Source organism: Oreochromis niloticus, linkage group LG11 (assembly GCF_001858045.2).
Source record: "Oreochromis niloticus isolate F11D_XX linkage group LG11, O_niloticus_UMD_NMBU, whole genome shotgun sequence".
Taxonomy (NCBI): Eukaryota; Metazoa; Chordata; class Actinopteri; order Cichliformes; family Cichlidae; genus Oreochromis; species Oreochromis niloticus.
The window spans coordinates 25,304,431-25,329,386 of NC_031976.2; the positions used below are offsets into that span (position 1 = coordinate 25,304,431).

At 40.8% G+C, this 24,956-nt stretch overlaps 2 protein-coding genes across 6 annotated transcripts in view; both read left to right on the forward strand.

The window, feature by feature from the left end:
* Nucleotides 1–7,360, forward strand: part of lipeb (lipase, hormone-sensitive b) — a 30,142-nt gene extending 22,782 nt beyond the window's left edge. For all 5 annotated transcript variants that reach the window (XM_005463936.4, XM_005463934.4, XM_019364575.2 and 2 more), the window contains 3 exons: nucleotides 643–824; nucleotides 1,786–2,052; nucleotides 3,216–7,360. In XM_005463936.4, coding sequence (XP_005463993.2) covers nucleotides 643–824; nucleotides 1,786–2,052; nucleotides 3,216–3,617 — 851 coding nt within the window. In that variant the 3' untranslated portion in view covers nucleotides 3,618–7,360. The remainder of the gene's footprint in view (nucleotides 1–642; nucleotides 825–1,785; nucleotides 2,053–3,215) is intronic.
* A 995-nt stretch (nucleotides 7,361–8,355) lies between these two features.
* Nucleotides 8,356–24,956, forward strand: part of tmem145 (transmembrane protein 145) — a 40,738-nt gene continuing 24,137 nt past the window's right edge. Inside the window, exons 1-3 of the mRNA XM_005463933.4 lie at nucleotides 8,356–8,603; nucleotides 22,388–22,462; nucleotides 22,919–22,996. Coding sequence (XP_005463990.1) covers nucleotides 8,493–8,603; nucleotides 22,388–22,462; nucleotides 22,919–22,996 — 264 coding nt within the window. The 5' untranslated portion in view covers nucleotides 8,356–8,492. The remainder of the gene's footprint in view (nucleotides 8,604–22,387; nucleotides 22,463–22,918; nucleotides 22,997–24,956) is intronic.

Consider the following 24,956-nt stretch of genomic DNA (forward strand, 5'->3'; position numbering starts at 1 on the left):
GAGCGTTGACAGTAATTGTTAATTGTAGCCACCGTAAATCTGGTGGCGAATTGTAATTTTCATGGTGTCCCCTTACCTTGGTGACACCCCCACAGCTGCAAGCCCAGTCTAATGAGAGTGTCATTGGTGGGTGTATATTATTAAAAGGCCATCATGGAGCTGAGATGGTTCATTATTAAAGAGATAGGAGATTGGTAGAGCTTTGTGAGACCAGCCACTAACAGCTGTGTTTTGACAGTTCAGGGCGGGCAGATGCTATCATCGTGACAGCACTTTTTGAATTTCCTCCACCTACTTCTCATCGCTTCTTCCAGATATAGCCCAATTTGCATTCTAGGCTTTTAACTATTGGCTGTCAACCAGAGGACATATGATAAGTGGAAACAGTAGATGAAGTGAAAGTGATTGTGTGTCACCGGTGTTTTTTTGTTTTGTTTTGTTTTGTTGTTTTTTTTTTTTCATGTGTCCTCCAACTGCGGTTAGTCCAAATGAACTTGATGCCCTCTTCATTCTTAATATGCTCTATCTGTCAATCATGTGTGGTTTCTGAAACTTAATGAGAAACAAACATATAGTATAATTGGCATTCTTAATTTCAGTTGTGCATTCATCGATGTGGTTCCTTCTGTCCTTGCTTCCTAGATGCAGTGAGGAAGAGCATTTCAGAGGCGAACATCTCTTCTCCTCACACAGACCCACCTGTCCCCACGGATCTCTCGGAGTTCCCCAACAGGAAATTATCAGTGAAGAGCCAGACGTGCCAGAACTTGGGATCCCACAACAATCCCATTCCGAGCAGTGCACCGCTGCTCTCTGAGCGTGCTGTAGGTCATGCTTGAACATGTTTACACTGAGATTAGCTTGCTTTCAGCTGATGCTCTTATGCAGAAGAACCTAACAGTATTAAACAGCCAAGATCTGTTGCTTTAATAACACCTGGCTGTTAGTGGGAATCATTGTGAGAATTAAACCTGTCGTTATTTGACGATGGGTAATTTAATGATGATTGTAGCACCATTTTAGTGAAGCGAAATCCCACTAGCCTCTTGTCTTTGATCAGGATATCTCTGCTTTCAGCTTGCGTTAAAAGGATTTGGCACGCAGTTGTAGCCTTTTTAAGAGGTCGAACATTTTTGGGGCATTGAAATATTTTGGCCGTTGATCAAACAATGCTGTCTACCCTGCAGTGATGTGCATGTGTCACTTTGATGAACTCATCCGAGATTGTGTCACCCATCCCTCACAAACAGATTTGGCTTTGAAATGCTGACAGGATATCAAAAGTTTTTGGTTGTGCGAGCACTGGCAAGGTGTTGCAGATTATCCTCGTATTTTCTTGCAGGCACACTGGATTAGTGGCTGGCGCAAGCAAAATTAGCAAGCAGAGGTGACGTAAGATATTAAATATGCTTTTCCATCTGAAATGGGAATCGCTCAGCCAAGAGTCAGGAACTGAGCCAAGATTTTTACAAGGACAAAGTGGTGTGTGTGTTTACATAACTGTGGCTCACGGCTCATTGCTAGGCAATGGTGCAAGTTTCAGTCATTATGCAACTGTAATGTTTAGTAAGTTTGGAGAAACCTGCAGTCAGCTGAGACTGAAGAAGTCATTTGGGCGAGTGATGAAGCAGTTCTCCCATTGAAAACTGCATCCAGATGGTTAGAATCAACTTTATAGGACTTGCATAACCAGCTTTTCTTACAAAATTGTTTTAGCCTTTCTTTTTTTCATTCATATAAAGATATCCTTTTAACAAGCCTAATATTTTCTCATCCTTTATGTAGCCAGAAGATGTCAGTTTCTTCTTTGCCAAAGATGAAGATCCCTCAGTGATCACTGACCTGTCTTCAGTGGCCATACCACCCCCTGCTGGTGAGGAGGGTTCACAGCAGGAGCACCCCAGGGAATTTCCTCTTGGGTTTGAGCCACTGCGCTCAGAGCAACTGGCAGAGATGAAGGTGGAGAGCTCTCCAGTGGTCAAGGATCCTTTCTGCTCACCTCTGCTGGCCCCTGACAGCATGCTGAAAGGGCTGCCACCTGTACACATAGTGGTAAGAGGACATAAATGGTTAATTACACTGGTTCGAAGGTTACTTGTACAAATCTATTGTTTGTTAAGTGTTATTCATTGTGTGCTAACAGTAGTCTATATTTTCTAAGTGTTTTCTGTGAGAAGGTCAAAGGGCAGCACGGTGGTTAGCACTGTTGCCGCACAGCAAGAAGGTCCTGAGTTCAATTCCACCATCAGGTCGGGGTCTTTCGGTGTGGAGTTTGCCTGTTCTCCCTGTGTTTGCGTGGGTTCCCTCCGGGTACTCCGGCTTCCTCCCACCGTCCAAAGCTTGTGGGGATCGGTTAATTGATTAATCCAAATTGCCCATAGGTGTGAATGCGCGAGTGAATGTGAGCGCAAATGGGTTTCTGTCTCTATGTGTTAGTCCTGCAACAGACTGGCGACCTGTTTGGGGTGTACCCTGCCTCTCTCCCTATGACAGCTGGGATAGGCTCCAGCACCCCCCTGAAAAGCATAAGCGGAAGCGAATGGATGGATGGGTTTTCTGTGAGAAGGTGTATGAGATTCAACTATAAGTATAAGTTGAGCATTATAAAGGTAGTCTGGAAAAAATCCCATGCTCCAATGGTAGGGGCTATGGAGTTTTCTGCTGAAGCACAGCCATCCTCAGTAAATGGAGTTTAACGGTGTGTCACGTAACTGTACATATTTACTGTCTAGTTTTCTGAGCACTTTGTGAAGACTTATTGTTCACTTAAAAGTTGAGACTTGGAGGCAGTGGTCTCATCACTGGCTGGAATTGGAGCTTTTGGTTGTATTGCACAATCCCTTTCAATGCATAATATACTATACATGGTGGTGCAGAGGGCATTAAAATGTAAACTGACAGCATACCAAAAGATGTACATGGTTTACAGATATTGAAGTGAAACAGTGTGATGGGAGAGAGAGGGTAAGTTAAAGTCCTTTTCTTTTTTCTTTTTGTTCTTGTTGTTGTTGTTGGGTTTTTGTTTTGTTTGTTTGTTTTTTAAATTTGCTGGAGTGAGTCAGCGAGAATGTAAAGAAATCATGGACAAAAGAGACTGGGATGCTTGGCTTCCTTTTCTTCATCCGCTAATTAAGATTCATGACGTGTCTGAAGGGAATCCAGATTTTCTTCTCACCATTTCTAACCCTTCTTTTCCTCTCTCTCCCCACCCTCAGGCTTGTGCACTAGACCCCATGCTGGACGACTCTGTAATGTTTGCCAAGCGTCTGAGGAACATAGACCAGCCCGTCACTCTGTGTGTGGTGGACGACCTACCCCATGGCTTTCTCAGCCTATCTCAACTCTCAAGGGAGACAAGGGAGGCTGCCAATGTCTGTGTGGAGCGAATTCGCGCCGTCTTCACACAGGACACACCCCCAGAGCCACGGAAGCACCGCAAGCTGGAACGGACCGACGGGGGTGTGTCAGCATCTTCAGGGGAAACCAGTTCTCTCTTTGTTGGCCCCATTGAGGGAGGAGAGCTAGCTGTCGGGAGAGGGGCTAAAATTGCTGATGGGGAGGGCTCAGTTGCTGTGGCAGCCCAGAATAACACCGATGCTGGTGGCATCGGGGCTTAAATAAGGTTAGATAATAAAAAGGGGGTCTGCATTTCACTCGAGGAGCGAAGGGAGGAGTAAATCAAAGTCGCACAAATTTAGGCAATGCAGTGTCTATATGCAAGACAAAGCATCCTGAAAAACAGACAGGGGGTGGGAAATGCAGTCTAGCATATCGCCCAGTGTTTGAGAGACAAAAAAACAGCAGAGGAGGAACACTGAAATATAACTTCCTCTGCTTTACAATTCTTGCCACTTGTCTGTGCACCATTATACACCAACGCAAATCTGGCAGACAAAATGAACACACCCACAAGAGACAGTCATGTTTTAGAATAAAATAATTATTTAGCAGCTACTTAGATCAAAGACCAGCACTCACCCACACACACAGCAGTCGTACTTAACAGAGTTGCTGTGAGGCACCAAAGGCTTGGACATAAAGCAGCACCGACTATTCTTGAGACGAGGTCTGAATGGGTGATTCATATAGGCTGAGGCAGTGATTCGAGGCCCTAATCAGATAGTAGTAGGGACACTATATACTTCTGTGTGGAGTCACCTCTATCAGAATGGCCATTTGTCCGTTAGGGAGCGACTCTAAATAACACTTAATAACTCCACATTGTGTTCTCAATTACGCCAGTTTAGCAGTCAATACAGCTCACTTTGTGGATGGTAACTGTGTTGACTCTCTCCAAAATAGAATTACAAAGCTAGAACAACAGCGTGAAACACTCGAAACTGGATGGATTGATTCACTTCTTTTGTCATATTTGTTGCAGTTTTTAATCATTTTATGAATTCTATGCAGTAGTATTAGTTTTGTTATTTATATCAGTTTTCATTGTAGTTATGCCAGGCTTAATTTTTCTTTTCTATTCTATATTATATAATCCAGTCTTTTCATTTTTTCCCCCATGTTTTTCAGTGCGCTGAATATTTACCTCTGCTTTTGTGTGTGTGTGTGTGTGTGTGTGTGTGTGTGTGTGTGTGTGTGTGTGTGTGTGTGTGTGTGTGTGTGTGTGGCAGCAGCTGTTCTGACATCGCTGGCCTTTCCAATTAAGCTTCTGTTCTACCCTCAGCAATATACAATGATCAGAGTAAATGTAGAACATTACACAGGGACAGAGTGCCCTGCCTTGAGCATTTTGTAGTGATATAATAATGCTAGTATAAAGACTGGACTGCATTAATTTGTAGACAAGTACAGACTTAGGATACATCTTGTAGGTCTTTCACTGACAATCATTGCTTTTATATTTAAAAAAAAAACAACTTTTTTTCTTTAATGCCTCTTCTTTTTTATTTTACAGCAGCAGAAAGCCCAGCTCTCAGCTGTCAATACACATTTAAAATTTCACTACAATGATTTCCTTTCAAGTTGCCCTGGTCACTCAGTGTGCTGCTGTTCACTACTTCTCTGCACAGTAGAGGCTGTGTCAAAGTGCCACTTCTCTGTAGCCGTGGGATTTTCGGCCCGACAACTTATTTTTTTTTTTAATTACAAATTGGAGGCTTTTAGGAAAGACTTAAGCAAAGAAAAGAGATTGCAGAGGTGCACTGTAAAAGCCACTAAGACTTGTATTTGACCAACTAAACGTGTCTGGTCCATCATATATTTTTAGCTCCCCACTGTCAGATTTGGGCTTTTCTTTGTTTTCGATAACGTGGGGACACTCCCTTTTGCATGTTGCTATTGAAGCACTTTAAAGTATGCAAAAATGTCCTTTGTAGGGTCAGTCCCTCTATCACGTCCAACTAAATATAGATGCCAACAATGCTGGCACTGTCCTGCCCTTGCCTGGTAAGAAGGCTGGGGTTGCCAGGTCTGTAGAGAGGGATGCTGTGTGATGAATTGGATTTAGCTGATGCTCCGAGAGCAAAATCCTCCCCCCGTTGAAGAGCAGGATTTTCAGTAGGAAAGTCATGCTACAGGATTATACCATACTCAGTTGTCAGCTTCAAGTACTTACTGCAGTATTTTTAGTCAGATTGATGGAGAGAACAAGGACTGAGAAGAGGAAGAAAGTTACAGTTGCTCTTTCCAAGATGCTGGGCTGAAGCAAGTGTTTGCTTTACTAGCCGCTGTTTATGCTCACTGTGCACTTTTGCAGTAGTTGCACTGTCGCTCAGTACAAGTTTAATTTAAGCAAAGCTTGCACATGTCACCTCCCTCCCCTCTGCCCCGCTTTGTGCCTCTGTCTGTGGCTGAAATGGAGAATGGATGCACACATAATCACAGTTGTCTGTTACGTGTGGAGAAACATGAGCTCTTTGTGTTATGTGTTCATATCAGACGGAATGGCACTTCACACTCTAAACTATTAATAGTATTAATTAACTGTTGTTGAGAGATGTGTCTCCAATGTAGTCAAGCCTCTGTGAGACAACAGTTTTTGTCTGATATACTGTACACAACCTCATCTGTACTGAAGTCAACACCGCACAGGACGAACAACAAAGCTGACGGGTCATTAGCAGTTTCTTGTATTAGGAATTTGAGTTAACTAGCTTTATTTTGATTCTGTTTAAACTGTGTCAAATTCTTATAGGCCTTCCTATGCCTCATATCCTTGATGACCCTCGTGCATCAGGCTAACCTGAGTGCAGGCGATGGACCAGGGAGTCCTTGTGGTGTTCTGATCAGACATAGGCTTGCTGATTCTCATTTTTGCTTCTTTTGTTGAATTGTTTGGTGCTTTAATGCAGCCTACAACTATTAGCTGAAATATTTTGTTAAATATTGATTGATTTTTAGCTCTTGGTTGATGTCGTCTCATGTGTTGATTCTTTTGTTTAATGAGCAGCTGCTGTGGTAGTTTTTTTAATATGGCTGCTTTATTATCATTATTATTATCATTATTATAATTATTAGTTCAGTCTCAACTTGTGCAGTATACCTCTATGGATTGACTCTATTCACTAGAGATTTTCTTTGCCTCAGGCTGATTTCTGTGAAATGCAATGCGCAGTGCAATACTGCTACAAACATACAAACATGAGCCATTGGGGCAACATTTGCAGCAAACTTGTGTAGTTACACACCAGCAAAATATTTTTTCTTTTCATTCCCCGCTTCCTCCATCATAGGATTTTTTTATTTTTTATTTTTTTTCCTTTGGTGCAATATGTTTGACTCACCTCGAGCTTACACTTCACAGCCCATATGTAGGTTCCTTGAAGTTTGCTTTCTTTTCAAACGCCTCGGTGTGTTAAACTGACTTTAAGCACTTTGCAGAAATGTTACATGTCATTCATTTATGGATAAAGTTTCACGTTGAACCAAAGACTGAAGCCAGAGTGTTGTAACAGAGATGTGCTGACATTACTGCTTAATGTTCACTGTTATTGTTGAAAATGCAGGTGCTAGTCAGTGTCATAGTCTGCCTGCACTCCATATGCAAATTGCACTGCATCAATTCTGATGTAGAATATGATTAGCCTTTGAGGGGGGGAAAAAAAAGAAAAGAAAAAAAAGCTTGTATACATGACAAGCCATAGACTGTAAAAGTGAGATGTTTTTAAGTTTACTTGTTTTGTTGCTGTTGTTTAAGAACACCGAAAGTGCAAACCCATGAATAAAAAGAATGTATATTAAACATTATGATTTATGTAGATATTTTTACTTAAATTTGTTAATCAGATTGGTTGCAGATTGATTTGACTGCATTTCTTTGCAGGTTCTATGTTAGGGTGATGTGTCTGCTGCGCCAGGCTAGTTACTGCCTTTGATTTTTATCCAAATAAAATTCTGTCATGAACCCTGCTGTTGTTGTATTTAAATTTTTTTGAATTAACCTTTGTTTATCATTGATCTCACTAAATGTTAAATAAAAGTCACAGACTATGACATAGTGGTTATAATTTAATCAGATATGATGACTTTTTATAAAAAATGGAATTACAATTCGGGATTACATTTTTAGACACCAAAATTGCTTAAATTAGCTTTTCTAACATTTTGATTCAGCTTAGACTTTGGAAAAGTTCAATAAAAAGTGTGACCCTTAGCTTAAGTGTCACCTAAAATCAAAAGTATACAGCACAGACAGCTCTCTGGTATTCTCTGCACAGAGGTCCGAAATGAAAAAGTACTCTTAAGTAGTTTTGAGGTGCTTTCCATTTGCATAAGTGTTTTCATCTGATGCCACTTCTCTCCACATTGCAGATGCAAAGACCTGCAGGCTCTCCAACTGCTGAACTTTTCTGATTGCTATAATTATTTTACAGAACGACATGGTCATAAAGGTGATTGTGAGACTCGAACAACACAACAGCAAGTAAATATGTAAATCTGCTCCATTTGATCAGCTTCAATTGGAACTGTAACAAAGTAATACTTATGTTAAGTTTGCATATAGTAATTCTATTTTGACAGTATTTTAAATCCTGAAAATGCCCTTTACCTAAATGATGGGACCCTCGTCCCCCTCTTTTTTTTTCATGGGTAATTTTCCAAGTAAACTCAGCTGGTCGGCCCATTGAGTCACGTTGCCGCTGATTCTTCTGGTTAGTAATATCATATTTTGGGCCAGGAGGCCAAGCAGCATCTGTCTCAGAACAACTTCATTAGAAGTGCGTGACCTCTAATGGAAACATGATTGCAATCAGCGATGGCATTTTGAGCGTGTGGACATGTCGCATTGACGAAGCACGAGCGGAACCGTGCGCGCGCTCGGCAGCCGCCACCCCCCTCCCTCACTCCTCCCTAAACAACCACCATACCATCATCCGCCATCCAGCTTCACCTGCCGGAGGGGGGGGGGCACATGCATTGAGGCAACCGGCGCGAGCGCGCCTGATTCCTCTCTCTCCGTCAACGCGCGCTCTCGCGCGGAGACGGGCTTCTGGGAGCTCAGAGAGCAGACGAGCGGCAGCTGAGGAGAGAGAAAGATGGAGGTGAGGGTCGGGGAGAGACTCCTGTGCCTGGCCGTGCTGTTCAGCGTCCTCTGCGTGGATTCAGTCCTCGGGAAATACGTCAGAGGCGTCGTCAACACAAAAGAGGTGAGCGTTTGTTTCTCCCCCTCTACCTTTAATTTGTTGCCTTGCGACAATGACCCCACCGCACACTGACAGAAGCGAAACCGACATGACTGCGAATCCGCTCGCAGGTGTCTCTGTGGTGGACTGTTCCGTTAGACGAGGGGCAACAGCCGATTCACGGATCAAGTTGCCTCGCATATGTGCACAGCTCTTTAGTGTCAGCGTGAGAAACACACTCACCTCTATTCTGCCCTAAAATCCCGCGCCATCTACGTGCGTATCAAGCGTGGCGTATGTTTTACCCTCATCATGATAGTCTTCTGTATTATTGTTGCCTCTAAAGCGGCATCGCGCCAGTTCAGAGCTGGAAATAAAGCCTACGAAGTGGTTACTCTTCTTCAAGTCCCATCTGTCCGTCCGGGGTTTTGTTGCCATGCTTGGATGTAAATTAGCAGCGGCTTTTCTGTTTATGATCGGAGGACCTGTCACAGGTGTGAGTCATATGTCTCGTGGCGCGCGGCGGTGGTTTGCTTTTTGTTGAACCTGGGCTCAGTACCGCCTGTTTAGGGTTTTGGGGGGAAGCTGTCACACAGATCAGCATCGGGATCACTGCTGTCCTGACGAGATCTGCGAGTTCAAATGTTGACTCTGCAGCTGGGGCAGGTATCTCTGCGCCGCTTTTATAATTTACCACCTCCTGTGTTACATTTCTGCTGACATCCACGCGAGTTTGTTGGGATCAACTTTTACATAAATGAGCAGTACAGTTGGGTCGTCTACCATTTTGTTGTGAGTGAAGCAATAGCCCAATCAGAAGAAAGAAGCAACCACCTCCGACAAAGTTATTAATGGCTGTTTTGAACGTGATCGGGATACTTAGAATATCTGGCAAAAAGCGAAGAGGACAATGTGGAATCAGCTGTTAGTGTGTAACAAACACACACATCGAGATTATGAAGTCAAAAATGCATATGTTGCCAAAGTAATTTCTTTTTCATCGCCGGTTTGTTTTTGCTTGATAAAATAATTGTTTCAGCTCAACAGGAGCTCTTAAAGCCTCCTGTTGCCACAGTGGAGTCACTCAGTGACCAGAAACAGGGAGGTGGGATCCATTGTTGCACTGGGTGGCTCAGATATGTTTGAAAAAGTGGGTGGTGGTGTTTGGTCAGATATTTTGCTCACCTCATGGTACAGTTTTACCTCACTCGTCCCAAAAAGAAGATTTAAACAGAAACACCAGACAATTTGCAATAATAAGCTTTAATGATTCCTCTGACCTCCTGACATGCACTGCTGGCTTGTGTGCTCTTGACTGCAGGTTTAAGAGGAGTTGAGCCAAACGGTGACATTGAAGTCACCATTTTTAAATCTGCAGGATGACGATGGAGATCAGAATAGATAAATTGAACAGGAGGCACTCATCCATCCATCATGGCTGGAGAGATGCCCTTGAACACAGGCTGAATGTGCACCTGCTCCAGTGGAGCTGCACAGTGGCCAGCAATATAGGCTGCACTGGGCAACTTCCAACTGTTTGTGTGCATGTGTGTGACTGTCCAGCTGCTGAGCAGAAGGACAGCCATCTACTTTTCTAGAAAACCACAGTGAAAAAGGATTTAGTTTTTCTTTATTACTGGCTTTGCTGTTCCAGGCCAGTAATAAAATATTATTCATGAAAAGTAAATCTCATAATTTCATGATCCACTGTAGGCTGATTTTTTTTCTCCCAGTTAATTATTTCATCCATCAAAAGTGGACAAAATTTCACCAAAAAGTGCGATGCCAGCGAATTTCTTTTCTTTTTCTTGCTTAAAAATTATTAAAATAATTGCTGAAATTGTTGCTAGTGGGCTTCTTGTTGAGTTAATTTATCAGCATGTACCTGTTTTGGTTTTATTGCGTTACCAGAAAAAATAAAGAAAGAAATACTATGAGAATAAATAAATGAATAAAAGAAAAAAACGAAGGCTGGGTGTCTCCTAAAAAGTTGTGGTGCACTTTTTTTTGTTTTCGTTCTGTAGCTGGTCAGATATTAGCTGAGTGCCTAAAGAAAACAGAGCACTTTGAATGACATCCTGCAACACTGGGCTTGACATATTGATATTGCATGTGTGTGTGTGTCTGTGTGTGTGGTTTACTCCTCATCAGTCTTGCTTGTGCATTCCTGCCCCAAGGTCATCCACTAACTTTACTCGACATCCTGCCTCTCTTAGACACACACAAACACACACTCCCATGCACACAATCATGTTGACTTCACACTCCTATCAGTCTGTCGCGCTCACACGCTCACTCATTGAATAAACTCAGCTTCGGTCCCTTGATGCGGTAGCTGTGTCAATGCCTGCAGAGGTGAAGGCTGAGTTTGTGCAGAGCTGCAAATTGATAAATGAAATTTACCTCACTGGGAGGGATGAGCTGTTGAAAAGTGTTGGACGGCTGGAGAAATATATGGAGAGGCACAAGCCTAGTTGTCCAAAGGCAGTGGTGCGGACTTGTCAACAGCTTTCTTGGGGCTGGTCGATGTGTACAATTAGTCTAAGTGGCTCATAGTGTGTGGACGCACTGATAAAATGTCCCTACTGAGGGGTGGTGCTGCTGTTAGATTAAAGGACAGGAGAAGGACGCTGTTTTTAAAACCAGTTGGGAAATTTTGAGAGGGAGAAAAAGTTTGCCCTTCTTTAGCGCACAATGGCACGGGACCTCTGAGTAAGGCAGTAAATCCACCCTCTGCTTCAGTCTGGGTCTGTTGTGTTAATGTCCATAGAAGTGTATGAGTTTGCAGCATACTGATATTAAAAATCAGTTGCTGAAGCAAAGACTTTATTCAACCTTAGGTTGAACTGAGCTGAGCTGTTGCTCAGTTACATTTTGGCGGAACACACCTGCTGTTGAACCGTGAAAGTTTAAGTGCCCGCCTTTAGCTTTGGTGTTTTAAGTACTAAAAGGAGATACATTTGGTCTCAAGCTGAGAAATATTAAATGCTCAGAAATCTTGTATTTTGTCTTGCCATGAATGAAATGCCTGTTACTGACAGCATCCAGGCACATATTGCAATCCAGTTTGAAAAAGTGAATAAACTTGGTTAGTGAGCTGTAAAAATGACTCCTTTGTGTTTTTCCCCAGGATGCTGGGTGTTGATTTTACAATGGGGAAAAAGCCCATTGAGCTGAGGTATGCTGGTAAATATGGTTGCTAATGTTTCCAGTTGTTTTGCACCATTATTCAGACTTTTAAAACAGCTGGAACTTTTCATTGTTTGACTTACAGATAGAACAAAGAATTATAGATTTCAGTTTATTAAGGGTCATTTAATTGCAGTTAATCAAAGTAAATTTGTCTACAGCAGTTGTGAAGTAGCTGAAAAACACTGTAAATTGATTTGTAGAGAAGTGTTGTTATTAAAGGAAAATAAATGGAGCGGTTGCTGGGTCAAACTTGCTTGATTAGAAACTTTTTGAGTATTTAACTGCAATTTTAAAAACAGTGGACTCTTATCAAGATCAAAATTGTAATTTGAAAATCAGTAAATTAATCATTTAGTCCTAGTTTTCTGACAACTATTGGGGCATTAAGAGGGGGCGGGCTTGAGGATTCAGTACTGAATACAGATTATTAAATAAAAATGTCCATGAGCAGGTTTAAATGTTTGTGTTCTTCACAGTTAATTAAAATGTGTGGTTTTATAAAGAAAGTCTTCAAACGGTTGCCTTTTGAAAATCAACAAATGGCCTTGAAACTTGTGTTTCTAAATGAAAAATCTAACACCATGTTCACCAGCATACTGCTGCCCATTGGGCCTTTCCCCGTCCTAAAAATCAGCACCTCACATCACATAACACTGAGGCTGTGTCTGGGTTGATAAAAGCAGCAGATCTGAAATGAGGGATTTTGCCAGGATTTCTTGGTTTAATAGGATCATGAAGTAAAACGCCTCATATGTGATGTCTTACTTTAATTAATGCCGTGTCTTATCTTAAAACATGCCAGTTTTGAACTCTTGAAATTCACCCAGCAAGACTTTTAAGAGTCACTTAAAAGTCCTTTAGCTTGACTTTGAAGTAAGTTTTGGGAACCCTGTGTGGGTAGTATTATCTAGTCCACAACTCAATCAGTTTTCCTTTATCTCTTTTTAATGAGGACATTGTGATCAGATACAGGTGCCATATGTGTGTGAGTGGGTGTTTCATGTGCTCATAAGCTGGGTTTGACGTGTACGTGTGTTTGTATGTCTGGAAACCCTGCGTGTGCTCACTGAACCTCCCCAAAAAGACAAAAAAGAGAGCTGAGTGTGTTTGCATGTGTGCCTGTGCGTGAGTGTGTTTAATGCGTTGCAGCATTGTGTAACCCTGACTAATGAATCATTGAGAAGCCCAGCGGGCCAGGGGTGACTTGACTAGCTGATTGGTAATTAATTGTTAATGAGGCTTAGCAAGCAAACAGGGTTTTTGGTGAGAAAGAGAAAAAAGATAGAAAGCTACTGAGATGAAAGGACAAAGTGTGAGGGAGGGAGAAAGAAAGGAGGAAAGAATAAGACTGCGAGAGGCTGAATTGACCAGATACTGCATCAAGGCATCGCACTTGATTAATGGGCGTACATACACACACGTACAGGTGCAACAATGCACACACACTCTGGAAGGTGGTTGAGTGACTCTGCATCACAATGCAGCGGCCTTGGGGAAATAGGAAGACTAAAAGGGGATTAAGGTAGACACCTCATCCACTGTTGCTGTTCTCCCGGGCTCATTGTCTTTTCTGGACTTCACTGATACACACACACACACACACACACACACACACACACACACACACACACACACTGGTGGAATAACTAGTGGGAACTTAGTTGTTAACGTTTGTGGAATTGCTCAACACCTGTGTTGAATTGTCTTTGCATCCATCCAACAATATACAAGCTTGCTGATGTTGTCATGGCTCAGTTAGACTCTGTTAGCTGCTTGATTTAAAGCATCCACTGTGGAATTGCAGTGCCGGGAAAGTTAAATAGGAAACATAACTTCATTAAAAAAAATTATAAATAAATTGCTAATAAATGAATACCGCACTATTCACAGAAAAATTTCATCCTTGACTCTGCATAAAGTGCATGTCAGTCAGACCCCTGCCCCTAGACACTTGGGGGTATTGGACATAGCATGATTAATAAGCCAGGCAACTTCACTGGTGATGTTTTAATAGATGTAATGAATCAGTACTAATAATGAGTATAACTGGAACCTAATATGTGCTAGTTACAGGTGAGCTTACTGTCCAACTTCCTAGAATCATCCTGAGACCTAAATCTGTCCCTAAAACATTTCATCTCAGCACTTGTGGACTTTTCATAAGAACAAATTACAAGCAATGTAATATTTAACATATTTAACACAAACTCTAGCACATCTAGAGTTTGTGTTAAATATGGGTGGTCAGCAGGGGTTCAGTAATATATAGTAAAAATCCCCCAGATTTATGGTGTTATTAGTAAACAACACACAAATTACAATTTGCATGTAACTTAACTACTGAAATCTAAAAGCACACATGGAAGTAGTTGATCTGCTAGCAAGCTACTGAAAAATGTAGTTAAACTGGTTTAACTGCTCCAGTAATTAGAATAATTACCTGCTATACCAATGATATTTATTCTTTTGCATCCAACGCTGGAGCCACATTTTCTGCTTCAGCGTGATAATACCATATACACAAAGGCAGGTCCATAGACAGGGCTCTCTGAGTGTGTTGAGGAAATACTTGACTGGTGTGCACAGAATGCTCAGACCCATCAAACACCTTTCGGGATGAAGTGGATTGCCAATTGCAAGCCGGGCCTTATCGCTGACATCATTGCCTGACCTCAGTAATGCTACTGCGGCAGAAAAGAACCAAATCCCTGCAGCCAGGTTCAGAAAACTTGAGTAAAGACTTTCTACAAGAATAGTGACTTTTCTAGTGATATACTTATGCCTATGGCTCAGGAATCTTTGTTCTCAAACCCATATAGATGTGATGACTGGATGTCAATGGGCTTTGTTCAGCAGTTCACATAATTTTTGACTATGTACTGTGTTTTATTTTGTGTTTGGCTCCGCTACTTTATCTGTTTCCCACACATAGACTTGGGGGAACCATCCAGGTCTATTAACAGTTGCCCAATAAAGGCAAATTAGCCTTTTTCCTTTTATCTATCCAAAATAAAAACATAATCAATCCCATTTGCTCTTATTGTGAAAGTTCAGTTGCAGGTGATCAGGTAGTCGTGTCTCCTGTTTCATTGCCGGCTGACCAGGTTGCTGTTATGGCAGTCCTTGAAGTTGCTCAGCTTGCTTGTCTCACGATCATACACTCCTACTCCTACTTCACCTTCTTGGAATGCAGCTGGTAACTGTGGTCCCCGTTTCGCACTGGAGATTTGCTGTAAGCTGAAGGGTAACTCTCACCAGAACGTGTAGCAGGTGGAGAGCTGAGGCTCAACGAAGCTGCAGAGCAGAAACTGCCATCAATACCTGGGGTTTAAGACGGTGGAATTTGAGTCTGTTCAGGGGACTTGGGCATTAGTGTGCACCCACTGCAATCTAATTATGTGGCAAACACTGAAGTCTTTTAAGTCTATTAAGCATTTAATGGCAGTATGCATGACCAGTAGACACTGGGTCACTCATTGATGGTTTAGTTGATGCAATGCTCAAATTTGAGATGAGAAATTTTCAGTAGGAGCTTGATAACTGGAAATTCATCAACTCTGTTTTATTCTCGAGTCCTTTAGATACATTTTTTGACACTTGATTAATCAGTAATTCACTTATTTGAACTTGAGCCAGAAATTAGTGTGTGAAATTCCTGACTGCACTCTTCGGTGCGAGAAGCTGATAGAGTTGGCAATTAAGTTGAACTTAAATCCGCATTGAACCCCTTTGTTTGGACCTGTCCTCTACTCCCGGGTACCTGTGCAGGAAATTGAAGGACAAGTGCACGGCAAAAAAACAAAACAAGGATTGTGTGTTGCTTGATGTTTCTATGGCAGCTGCAAATGAAGGTATGCTGTGGTTGCTATGGCACTAATGGGGGAGGAGAGAGGTTTGTGTGTGCATTAAGTGATCTTTATCGAAGGGTAGTCATGTGTCACTTTGGCCATGGCATGCTGTAAAGTGTGTGACGGATGCTTTCGAGTAATTCTGTGTGTGTTCGTGTAACAAAGGGGTCTTTCACAGTCCTGGCCTGTGGTGAGTTAAATTACACCCCCCACTATCTCAATAACCCAACTGGACCACCCCTCTCTCCTCTCTCCAGGGATTCATCTCTGGGTCAGTGTTTTCCTCTCCTGCCCTGGTTGTCATGGTTACTGCCTTAAGCGTCACCCAGGACGACGCACGGAGGTGGGCTTGAGTCTCGGGCTTCACTGACTTTTGGAGTTTGCCATGAATTATAACCCAGAGGCTCCAGGGGCTGAAGCTGGCTGGCAGTAGCTGAAATATGGCTGCGGTTTTGTTTTGCTGTGATATATGGAGGTGCTAGCCATGCTACGCTGCTCTGGATGCACTTTATTTCTCAGCACAGAAATCACTGTGCTTGTTTATGTAGGGACAAGGCAGGGCAGAGGTAATTACAGTATAATGGTGCATGGGGAGTTTTCTTGGTTGGTTGGAGATCAAGAGTTCATAACAACTAACCTCAAGGCCTGTTTTAATAAGAAAGAGGCAAACTGCGGTCTTTGAAGAGGTTGAAACGTGCAACAGGATGATACGCGCACTGTGCAAGAAAATGTGCTCATGTTTTGGATCAGTGTGTTTTTAACATTTGAGGAGCACAATTGATTTTAAGGATAGTAAATATTAAGCACAACTCTGAGATCAGCGTGAAGTTTGGACACACTTACCGATTCGTATAGGTGCTGGTACTGCACAATAATAAAATATTTTATCCACATTTCAGGGACTATATCTTTTGTGATTTTCTGCACAGCATGCTATAGTTTAAATGAGCTTTTACCAGTGAAGCTAAATTAGTTAATTCAGTTATCATCTTATATGTTGTATGCATGTGCCTGTTCCATTGTCATAGCCTCAATAACAATCAGCAACCTTAGGTTAGTAAATAGCTTATACAAGTCTAACTTAACTTTTTGGCCACACCAAGTCAAGCCGAACCTAAATTTTGAGGACAGAATAGAGTAAAATAGCCTCTACGTCCTCTGTATTTTCAAAGAAAAGCACTTTTGATAGCCCATTTGCAGCATATGGACCCAGCATGATCCCTGCAATTTTATAGCAGTGTTGCCACTTCAGTAGCATTTACCTACCCTGTATTGTCTTATCAGTGAATTTTGTACAATTCAGCGAACTGTCTTGCTGACTTGGAATCAGCTAATATTAGCCAGCTTCTGTTGACAGATTACACACTCAGGCTGAGACCTGTTCACAGACCAGTGGAAGCAAAAGATAGATAGCTTCTGCTGTTAAGTCACTGTTTTTTTTTTTTTCTCTTTTGTTTAGGTGGTGGACATCTGCACTGGTGGTTAGTTGCAATTGCTCTACGTGCGAGTGATTTATTTATTAATTTTTTTCCCTCACGGGATTTCCTATCCTTCTCGCTTTCAATCAAACATTCATTGTGTCACGCTGTCATGATTTCCACCATCTGGCAGCTGCACGAATGGACTGGAGTTCCTTTTGACAGTTTAAAGATGTATTTTCAGGAGAAATGAATGTGTACAAACCACTGATACAGTAGACTAATGATTAATTCATACCTTTTTGTGCAGTTGCATCTTGCAATAATAATGAATAGTTGTAAAAAAGTTGGTAGGGCTTCTTGACTTCTGATTGAATTGGTTTTACTGGAAACTTTGAATTTTTTTGGTAAAAGCCAAATAAGATGACTTTTCAAGTTTATCATCAGTTCAAGTCTTAATTGGGAAAAAAGAACAAATTGTAATTTTATAGCAAAATTCTTGTATGGTTAAAATTAAAGTGCAAATTTCCTCAGACTTCATTGTAACTTACTGTAAACCTTTAGTGCAGCTTTTAGGATGTGATGATCATCATGTGCAAATGTGCGTATTGGTATCTCATGATACATTTTTGTGGGAGTTTGCGAAAGGCTTTTTGAGCCTCGTTTCTTTGACATATGTGACAGTGTGTTTCTTTTATATGTTTCTTGTCAATTAAACAGACCAGCAGCATCTCTCCTTGGGTGAGAACCTCAGAGAATATCTGGGATTGTGAAACTTATAGTGCAACACCTGCTGTCAAGGTTACCGTATGCATCTTATATAGCTTGTAGAACCACTTTTAACAGGAGTAATTTAAAGCAACCATTTTCTGTATGACTTGATAAGTCTTCCATTATTGTTGAGGAATTATGGCTCACTCTTCTTTATAAGGTTGTTTGAGTTCATTGGTTGTTGGGCATTTGTTTATGCACAGCTCTCTTAAGGTCCCTCCTCAGCATGATGAAAATCTGAACTTTGTCTAGAAAACACCTTTTTAATTATTTTGATTTTCAGCAGATTTGCTGCTGTGTTTGGGGTCGTTGTCCTCTTGCATGACCCAATTGTGATCAAGCTCCAGCTTGGCTCTAGAATACTTAAGCACACAGAGGAGTTCATGTTTAACTCAATGACTTCAAGGAACCCGGGGTCTGTGGCTGCACAGTAAGCCCAAATCATCACCTCTCCACCATTGTGCTTGACAGTTGTTGTGAGGTGTTTGTTCTGATATTTTGTTTGGTTTTCACCAAACATGGCAGTGTGTAATATGAGCAGACATGTTCACTTTGGTCTCATCTCACCGAAGACATTGTTCCATAAGTCTCATGCTTTGTTCAGATGCAACTTCACAAACTTAAACTGTGCTGCCAGGTACTTTTTAGAGAGAAGATGATTTCTGCTGGCAAAACAAGCCATTCTTGTTCAGTCTTCTGAGACCTGTAGAGTCTGAGATGGAGCACTTGGGTTTTTTGCAGTTTCCTTAAGCGTTGCATGGTCTGATCTTAGGTTGGATTTGCTGGGAGATCCACTCCTGGGAAGAATGATGTTTTCCACTAATGAACCATCATTCTCACTGTTGGTGGAATTCAGATTGTTTGGAAATGACCTTATAACGCTTCTTAGATTTATGAGCGGCAACAATTACTTCTTTAAGACTGCTGATGACTTTCCTCTTTAGCATTTTGTTAATACAAGCTTGAATGCTCCAGACCAGCGGTCCCCAATCCCCGGGCCTCGGACCGGTAACGGTCCGTGAGTTGTTTGGTACCAGGCCGCGAGAGTTGAGGCTCAGGTGTCAAATGTATGGTTTTCAGGGTTTTTATCGGTTTTCAGCGTTATTTTGTTATCGTTTTTATCGTTAACTCGGTTTTCCTGGGTTTTTTCACGTGTGTTATGAATAAATCTTCTTTTTTTCGGTACCGGTACTAGTTTTATTTTGTTGTATTTATCCGCGACACCTTAAAGGCCGGCCCGTGAAAATCTTGTCGGGCATAAACCGGTCCGTGAGGCAAAAAAGGTTGGGGACCGCTGCTCCAGACCATCAAACAACCAAAACATCTGCATTTATAGAGGTGGTCACACTTACTGATGATCAGTTAATTAAGTGCATTTGATTAGCAGCGCCTGGCTGCTCCTTGTAAATTGCGGCATGTAAATTGTTCTAATCTTTAAGATAACAGTCTTGCTTCATTTGACGTCATCTGTGGATCAGTGCTAAAGCTTTTTCGTATTGTTTTTTTTTTTTTTGTCACAAATACAACAGAAGCTAAACTGGAAACTGTTTTAGTGCTGGAATTAAATACTGTAATTGTAGGTAAGTACAGCTCAGTGCTTTTAACAAAAAATGTGTTGTATTGTATGTAGTTTGATTTCAAAAATGAAAATTGTAAAAAGAAAATACGGAGCTGCTTATGGCTGCTCACTTATTTCTCATGGGGTTACTATGTTAGATCCGTATATTTGATTTGGCATTTTTATACTGGATGCTTTTCCTGATGCAAGCCTCCTCTTTATCCGGACTTGGGACAGGGTTAAGTTTCCTGCTGGTCTCGAGCCAGGGATCTTAGTGTGCTAAGTATAAAATCAAAATTCACAATTTTTCTCAGCCAAATTTTATGGTTATATTGCTCATTTTGCCTCACTGATTTATTTATTTACATTTCAAATGCATTGTATAAACAGTATTGTATTGTGTAACTATCAAAATTAATCTAATACCAGCAGTGTGCAAACCTTTAAAAATGACATCCAGCACCAGACGTGAGCCAGAAATACTTTGACTTTGTCAGAAACGCCCGGCCTGTACCCTAAATTTAATCATCTACTTTTGTAAACTGCAGAGGCCATTGTCTGTCATTTTGCTAGCAAAGCACTTAAGATATTGTTAATCACAAGCGACACCCTAGTGACTGTGAGGCTTTTACCACAAACCTGCAGTATTTCAAATATAAATCCAGCCTCAGTCTTTCCCCTAATGCCATTTGTACAAACGAGATTTCTACCATTTGGTGTATTAATTTTACAAGATTAGCTGTTACAACTTCTTAAGGATTTGATGTCTCATTTTAGTTTTAAAGCAGTTCATTTATTCTGGCTGCCTCAGTAGGGCCTGCTCGCACTGGGCAGTCATCCAGGCGGAGAAGCGTGTGTAAACAACATATAAGTGATGTGGTGTTAGTGCTGTGTTCAGCACTATGATCCATATCTAGTGTGTCTACCCACAGCTGTATAGAACAATGTATAGAGAGATCACCAGTGACTGATCCACCATCCTCACACTGCTGCAAGTGCCTTATGTAAGCTCAGTGAAGTACACCATCAGCACTGTTATCTGGTCTCATGCTGCCAAGTTTATGGCTGAATAATATTAAGAAGGAATACTTTTTTTCTTCCTCTCCACCTCTCTTTCTTATTAATGTGCTCAGCAGCCCCCTAATGCCCTTTCTGTTTACCCTTTCTAGAAGTTTATGCTCTTGGCACTAGCGCTTTCATTTATACTTTTCTTTTTGTTCTTATTCCATCAACTTCTTGGTTTTTTCGCTGCTTTTCTACTTTTTTTTTCTTTTAATGCTTCTAAACTCTTCCCTGCTGTTATAACTCGCTTTCCCGGTGTTTGCTCTTACTTGTCTTTATAGCTCCATTTATGTCCTCACCATCTCTTATTTTCTTTCTTCTCTTCCCTCCGGCTCCCCTTCCTTTTATATCTTTAACTTCCATATGTCTCCTTCCCCGCAGTCTCTCTGTTCTTTAGCCGAGCTGGTGCTGTAGCTTTCAGGCAAGTTAATGTCTGGCTGTTGGTTGGTCCGTTTACTGATATATCCAAGTAATTATTGGATAAACTTTTAAATACATTTTGGATGCAATATCAGCATTACCCAGAGAATGTACACAACTAAAAGTTTTTTGTTTTTTAACTTGTGAAACATTTTAATGTCTAATCTATTCTCCAGCTTTACCTAAAAAAAATACTCAACCACTGGAGTTGACTTTATCAGTCCTTGTGGAGGAATTTTGGCCCACCCTTTTTTACAACGTTGCTTTAATTCATTGAGGTTTGTGGGCATTCATTTATGCTCATCTCTCTAAGGTCACGCTGCAGCAGTTTTATGCAGTTTAGGTGTGGACCTAACTGGGCCATTGCAACACCTTGATTCTTTTCTTTCTCAGACATCCTGCTGTGGATTTGTTGCTGTGCTTGGGGTCATTGTCCTATTTCATAACCCACTTTCAGCCAAGCTTTAGCTATCAGACAGATGGCCTGACATTTGACTCTAGAATACTTTGGTATACGGAGGAGTTCATGGATGACTCAGTGACTGCAAGGTGCCCAGTTCCTGTGGCTGAACAGTAAGCCCAAATCATCACCTCCACCACTGTGTTTGACAGTTAGTATGAGGTGTTTGTGCTGATATGCTGTGGTGCTGTGCATCTCCACTTTAGTCTCTGCAGTTTTTTTTCTTTTTAGAGAGAAAAGGCTTTTTCCTTACCTTTTTGAATTTTGATAACTTGCTTTAGATTAATCTAATGAACAAGTAAGAATTTTAATTTATCTAATACCTATAAAATAAGCCTTAGTATTTAGTGCTAATTAGCTTATAGCTAGCATATAAAGATAATAATATGATGGGGACCATAATTTGCTAGACAAGCTCCATGTTGTATTGTGAAACAGTTGAAACTAGTGATTGGATTTATGAACTCCACGGGAAAATGTTTACTGAGGTCATAGCTCAAAATGTTTTTCTGCACAAGTTTAAGGCACTTCCACCGGCTTCAATCTTTAGACCTGGAAGCCTCCAAAATGGCCTCATCACTGCAGCCAACGCTTTTCTAAAGTGCAGCTTTTATTTTGAAAGCAAACGGTCTCCATTTCCGGTTTGTGTTACACTTATCAAACTTTCTTCACTGCTGCGATTGTAGTTGGACAGTTTTTATGGATGCATGCTCCATGCAAACTATGGATGAGGTTTTTACCAACCGGTTCGGGAAAACACATTTTTTCCTCACAAACATTGGTTGCCAGATGGTTGCAGACTGGTGTCTGGGCCCATGTGTGTGACTTGAGGCTTATTAACTTGATCCTATAATGTCAAAATCCAAAATAGTGGACAATCTAAGATTGCATGGTTAGTGGTCTTTTAACTACAAAACCTCAATACAGTCTGATATTGACCGCAGCATGAGGCAAAAGCTTAGAGAACTGCTGTACAGGCTGAAAAAATGAGCTTGCTGGTAAAAGTTTCATTTTACCTTGATCATATCAATTTTTTAATTTATTTTACATTTTAGCTTCTTTCTTTTCTTGATTTACAGGACTGGGTTTTCCTTACACGCTTCTGCTTTCTTACCGAGTTTGGGCGGTTGGATTTCCGATTTCGCTACCCAAAGGTAGGATGCCTCATGTTAAGTTTAATGTGTGTCTGTTACACATTACTTTTCCATTCATCATCTGCTCTGTCTTCACGATTTTTTTTTAATTGTTTAGTGTTTTCCTCTCGGCTAATTCTATCTTTTTTCCCACCTAATAAAAACTGATGCCACTGCTCTTTTCCTTCTCTCCTTCTTCCTCTGGCTGTTCCTGCTTTATCTGCTTCATCCTTTTGTTAATGCCCAAAAAAAAAAAGAAAAAGGAGGAGTCTTTTTTTTTTTTTTTCCTTTGGAGTGTTTTGTACATCCACTCCATCTTTGCTTTCCCTTGCGTTGCTTTACTGCTTTTGCCCGCAGACTTTGGAAACAATTTTGTCATATAAATCTCATATTGTCTCACTGCCTCCTCTCTGATATCCACAACCCAGCGCAATCTCTTTCTCATTCTCCTTTTCTCTCTCTGTCTCCTCTTTGCAGTCTCGTTGCTGTCAGAACATATTGCTCTACTTTGATGACAGTTCTCAGTGGCCAGCTGTGTACAAGAGGCCCGAAAAGGTGAGACATCGACACCCTCAGCATCATGTCTTTGACAAGCTATTATCAAAGGAAAGTGCTGCTCCATTTGCTTAATCACATGTCATCGCTGGTGCTAATTTTCACATTTAAACCGTAGGATCACACGTTTCTCGCTCTGCTCCGAATAAAGGAAAGTTGTCTTTAAAAGCTGACAGTCTGGGGAGAAAAGGAGTTTTTTTTACTATCCTTTTCACTATTTACTATCAGGCAGTCGTGTATTATTGATGATACTTGCAGTGATCAAGTATGGTACAATCCAAAGTTGTGAACACAAAGCAAGACACTAGGGAGCTCCGTGTGAACTGAAATGACAGAACAAGCTTCCTTCATATAAATGTCTACTTTCTGATTAATAACGCAACATTAAAGGCTGGTTAAAGAACATTTTTTGTTGTTCCTGTGCTTTTCCCTAACATATTGGATTACAGTTCATACTCATGAGCTTAATTTGATCACATTTACATCAGTTTTGGTGAGCAACATAACCTTGTCTTTATACTAGGAAACTGATCAAAGGCTGGTGCTCTGTCTTTAAATGGTCTGTAAATCCTTTGCACTGACTGAACAGACTTTTAGCTTCAAATACCCTCAAAGCAAACAGCCTGCACTTCATTAGTGTATTAATGCCGTTTGTTTAAAAATCCAATATGCTTGAGAGAAAAGGCAAAAAGATAGAAAAATGTATTTATATGCACATATCAACCCCACATTTAGTAAAACTCATATGTATGTGTATGTATGTATGTATCTATGTCTGTCTGTCTGTCAGTCATCGTATCCAATGTTGATTGGTTGTTTACAATATAATGACTAAAGATTGCATAAAAATGCTGAGCCATTGAAACAGTCCTTTTTTAGGACACCACCACCCAATGCAAGGTTTATGCCACAGTTGACCTAAGTTAACAGTATTGAATTGGTAATTACCAAAATCTCTTTTTGATGTTTCTGTAATGGTTAATCCACCAATATGCAGAAGCTCTCTAATTGAGAAGATTACATTAAATGACTTTTAATGCTAAAATATAATTATTACTATCCACACATTTTCAAATTTACTGTTAATTAATTAATGCTTGATTAGTTTTTGACTTCCCAGAAAAGACCAGCGTGCCGGCTCAAATTTGGCCATAAAAAGGTGAACTTATATTGTTTATTTGCCTAATAAATAACAATATAATTTTCAGTCTCAAAGAACTTTTTGACTAATTTTTAAATATTAATGTTTTATTTTTATGTGACAAGTGGTCTAAAAAAAAGTGGTGTAATAATTTGGGACTGTATCCATGTGATGTGATAAGATATACTGTATCGAGATCTATATATCTTAACACATCACATGTGTATTGGTTGATTACACGATAGTAACTAAACATTGCATAAAAATCTGCTTGTATTACAGGGAATAGGGAACTTTTAAATATTTTGGTTCGTGTTAAACAGAAATACTCCATTTATTGAAATGCAGCGTTTCGCACTGTTTTACAACTGAGATCTGGGGAAACATTTCCACAAAGAGGATGGAGCTGGCATGTCACAGAGAAGCCAGTAATGAGGAGATGTGTTGGTGTGTATGAGGGGGATGGTCAGAACAGTATGCTGTGCAGTGATGTTCTGACGCTGATGTGGAAATGAAAAACAGAATTGCATTCAGGATGATAAATTCTTCATTCCTGCGCGTAATGAAGTCTCAAAAAGAACTTTTTCTTGTCATGTTCAGTTCTTGTAATTTAAACACAGAGTCTTGATGTTAAACTGCATTTTTTTTATACGATCCTATTAAATGCTGCTGTAATTTTCTTTGTAAGTTAAGCTGTGTGACGAGAGGGAAGGTATCTACTGTAGGAAATGTTGTGTTTGTCGCTTTGATGGTCAAAAGCGGTCAGTTTGAAGTACTTTTTGACCTTTGATTTACCCTCTGTCATCTGTCTGCTGTAAA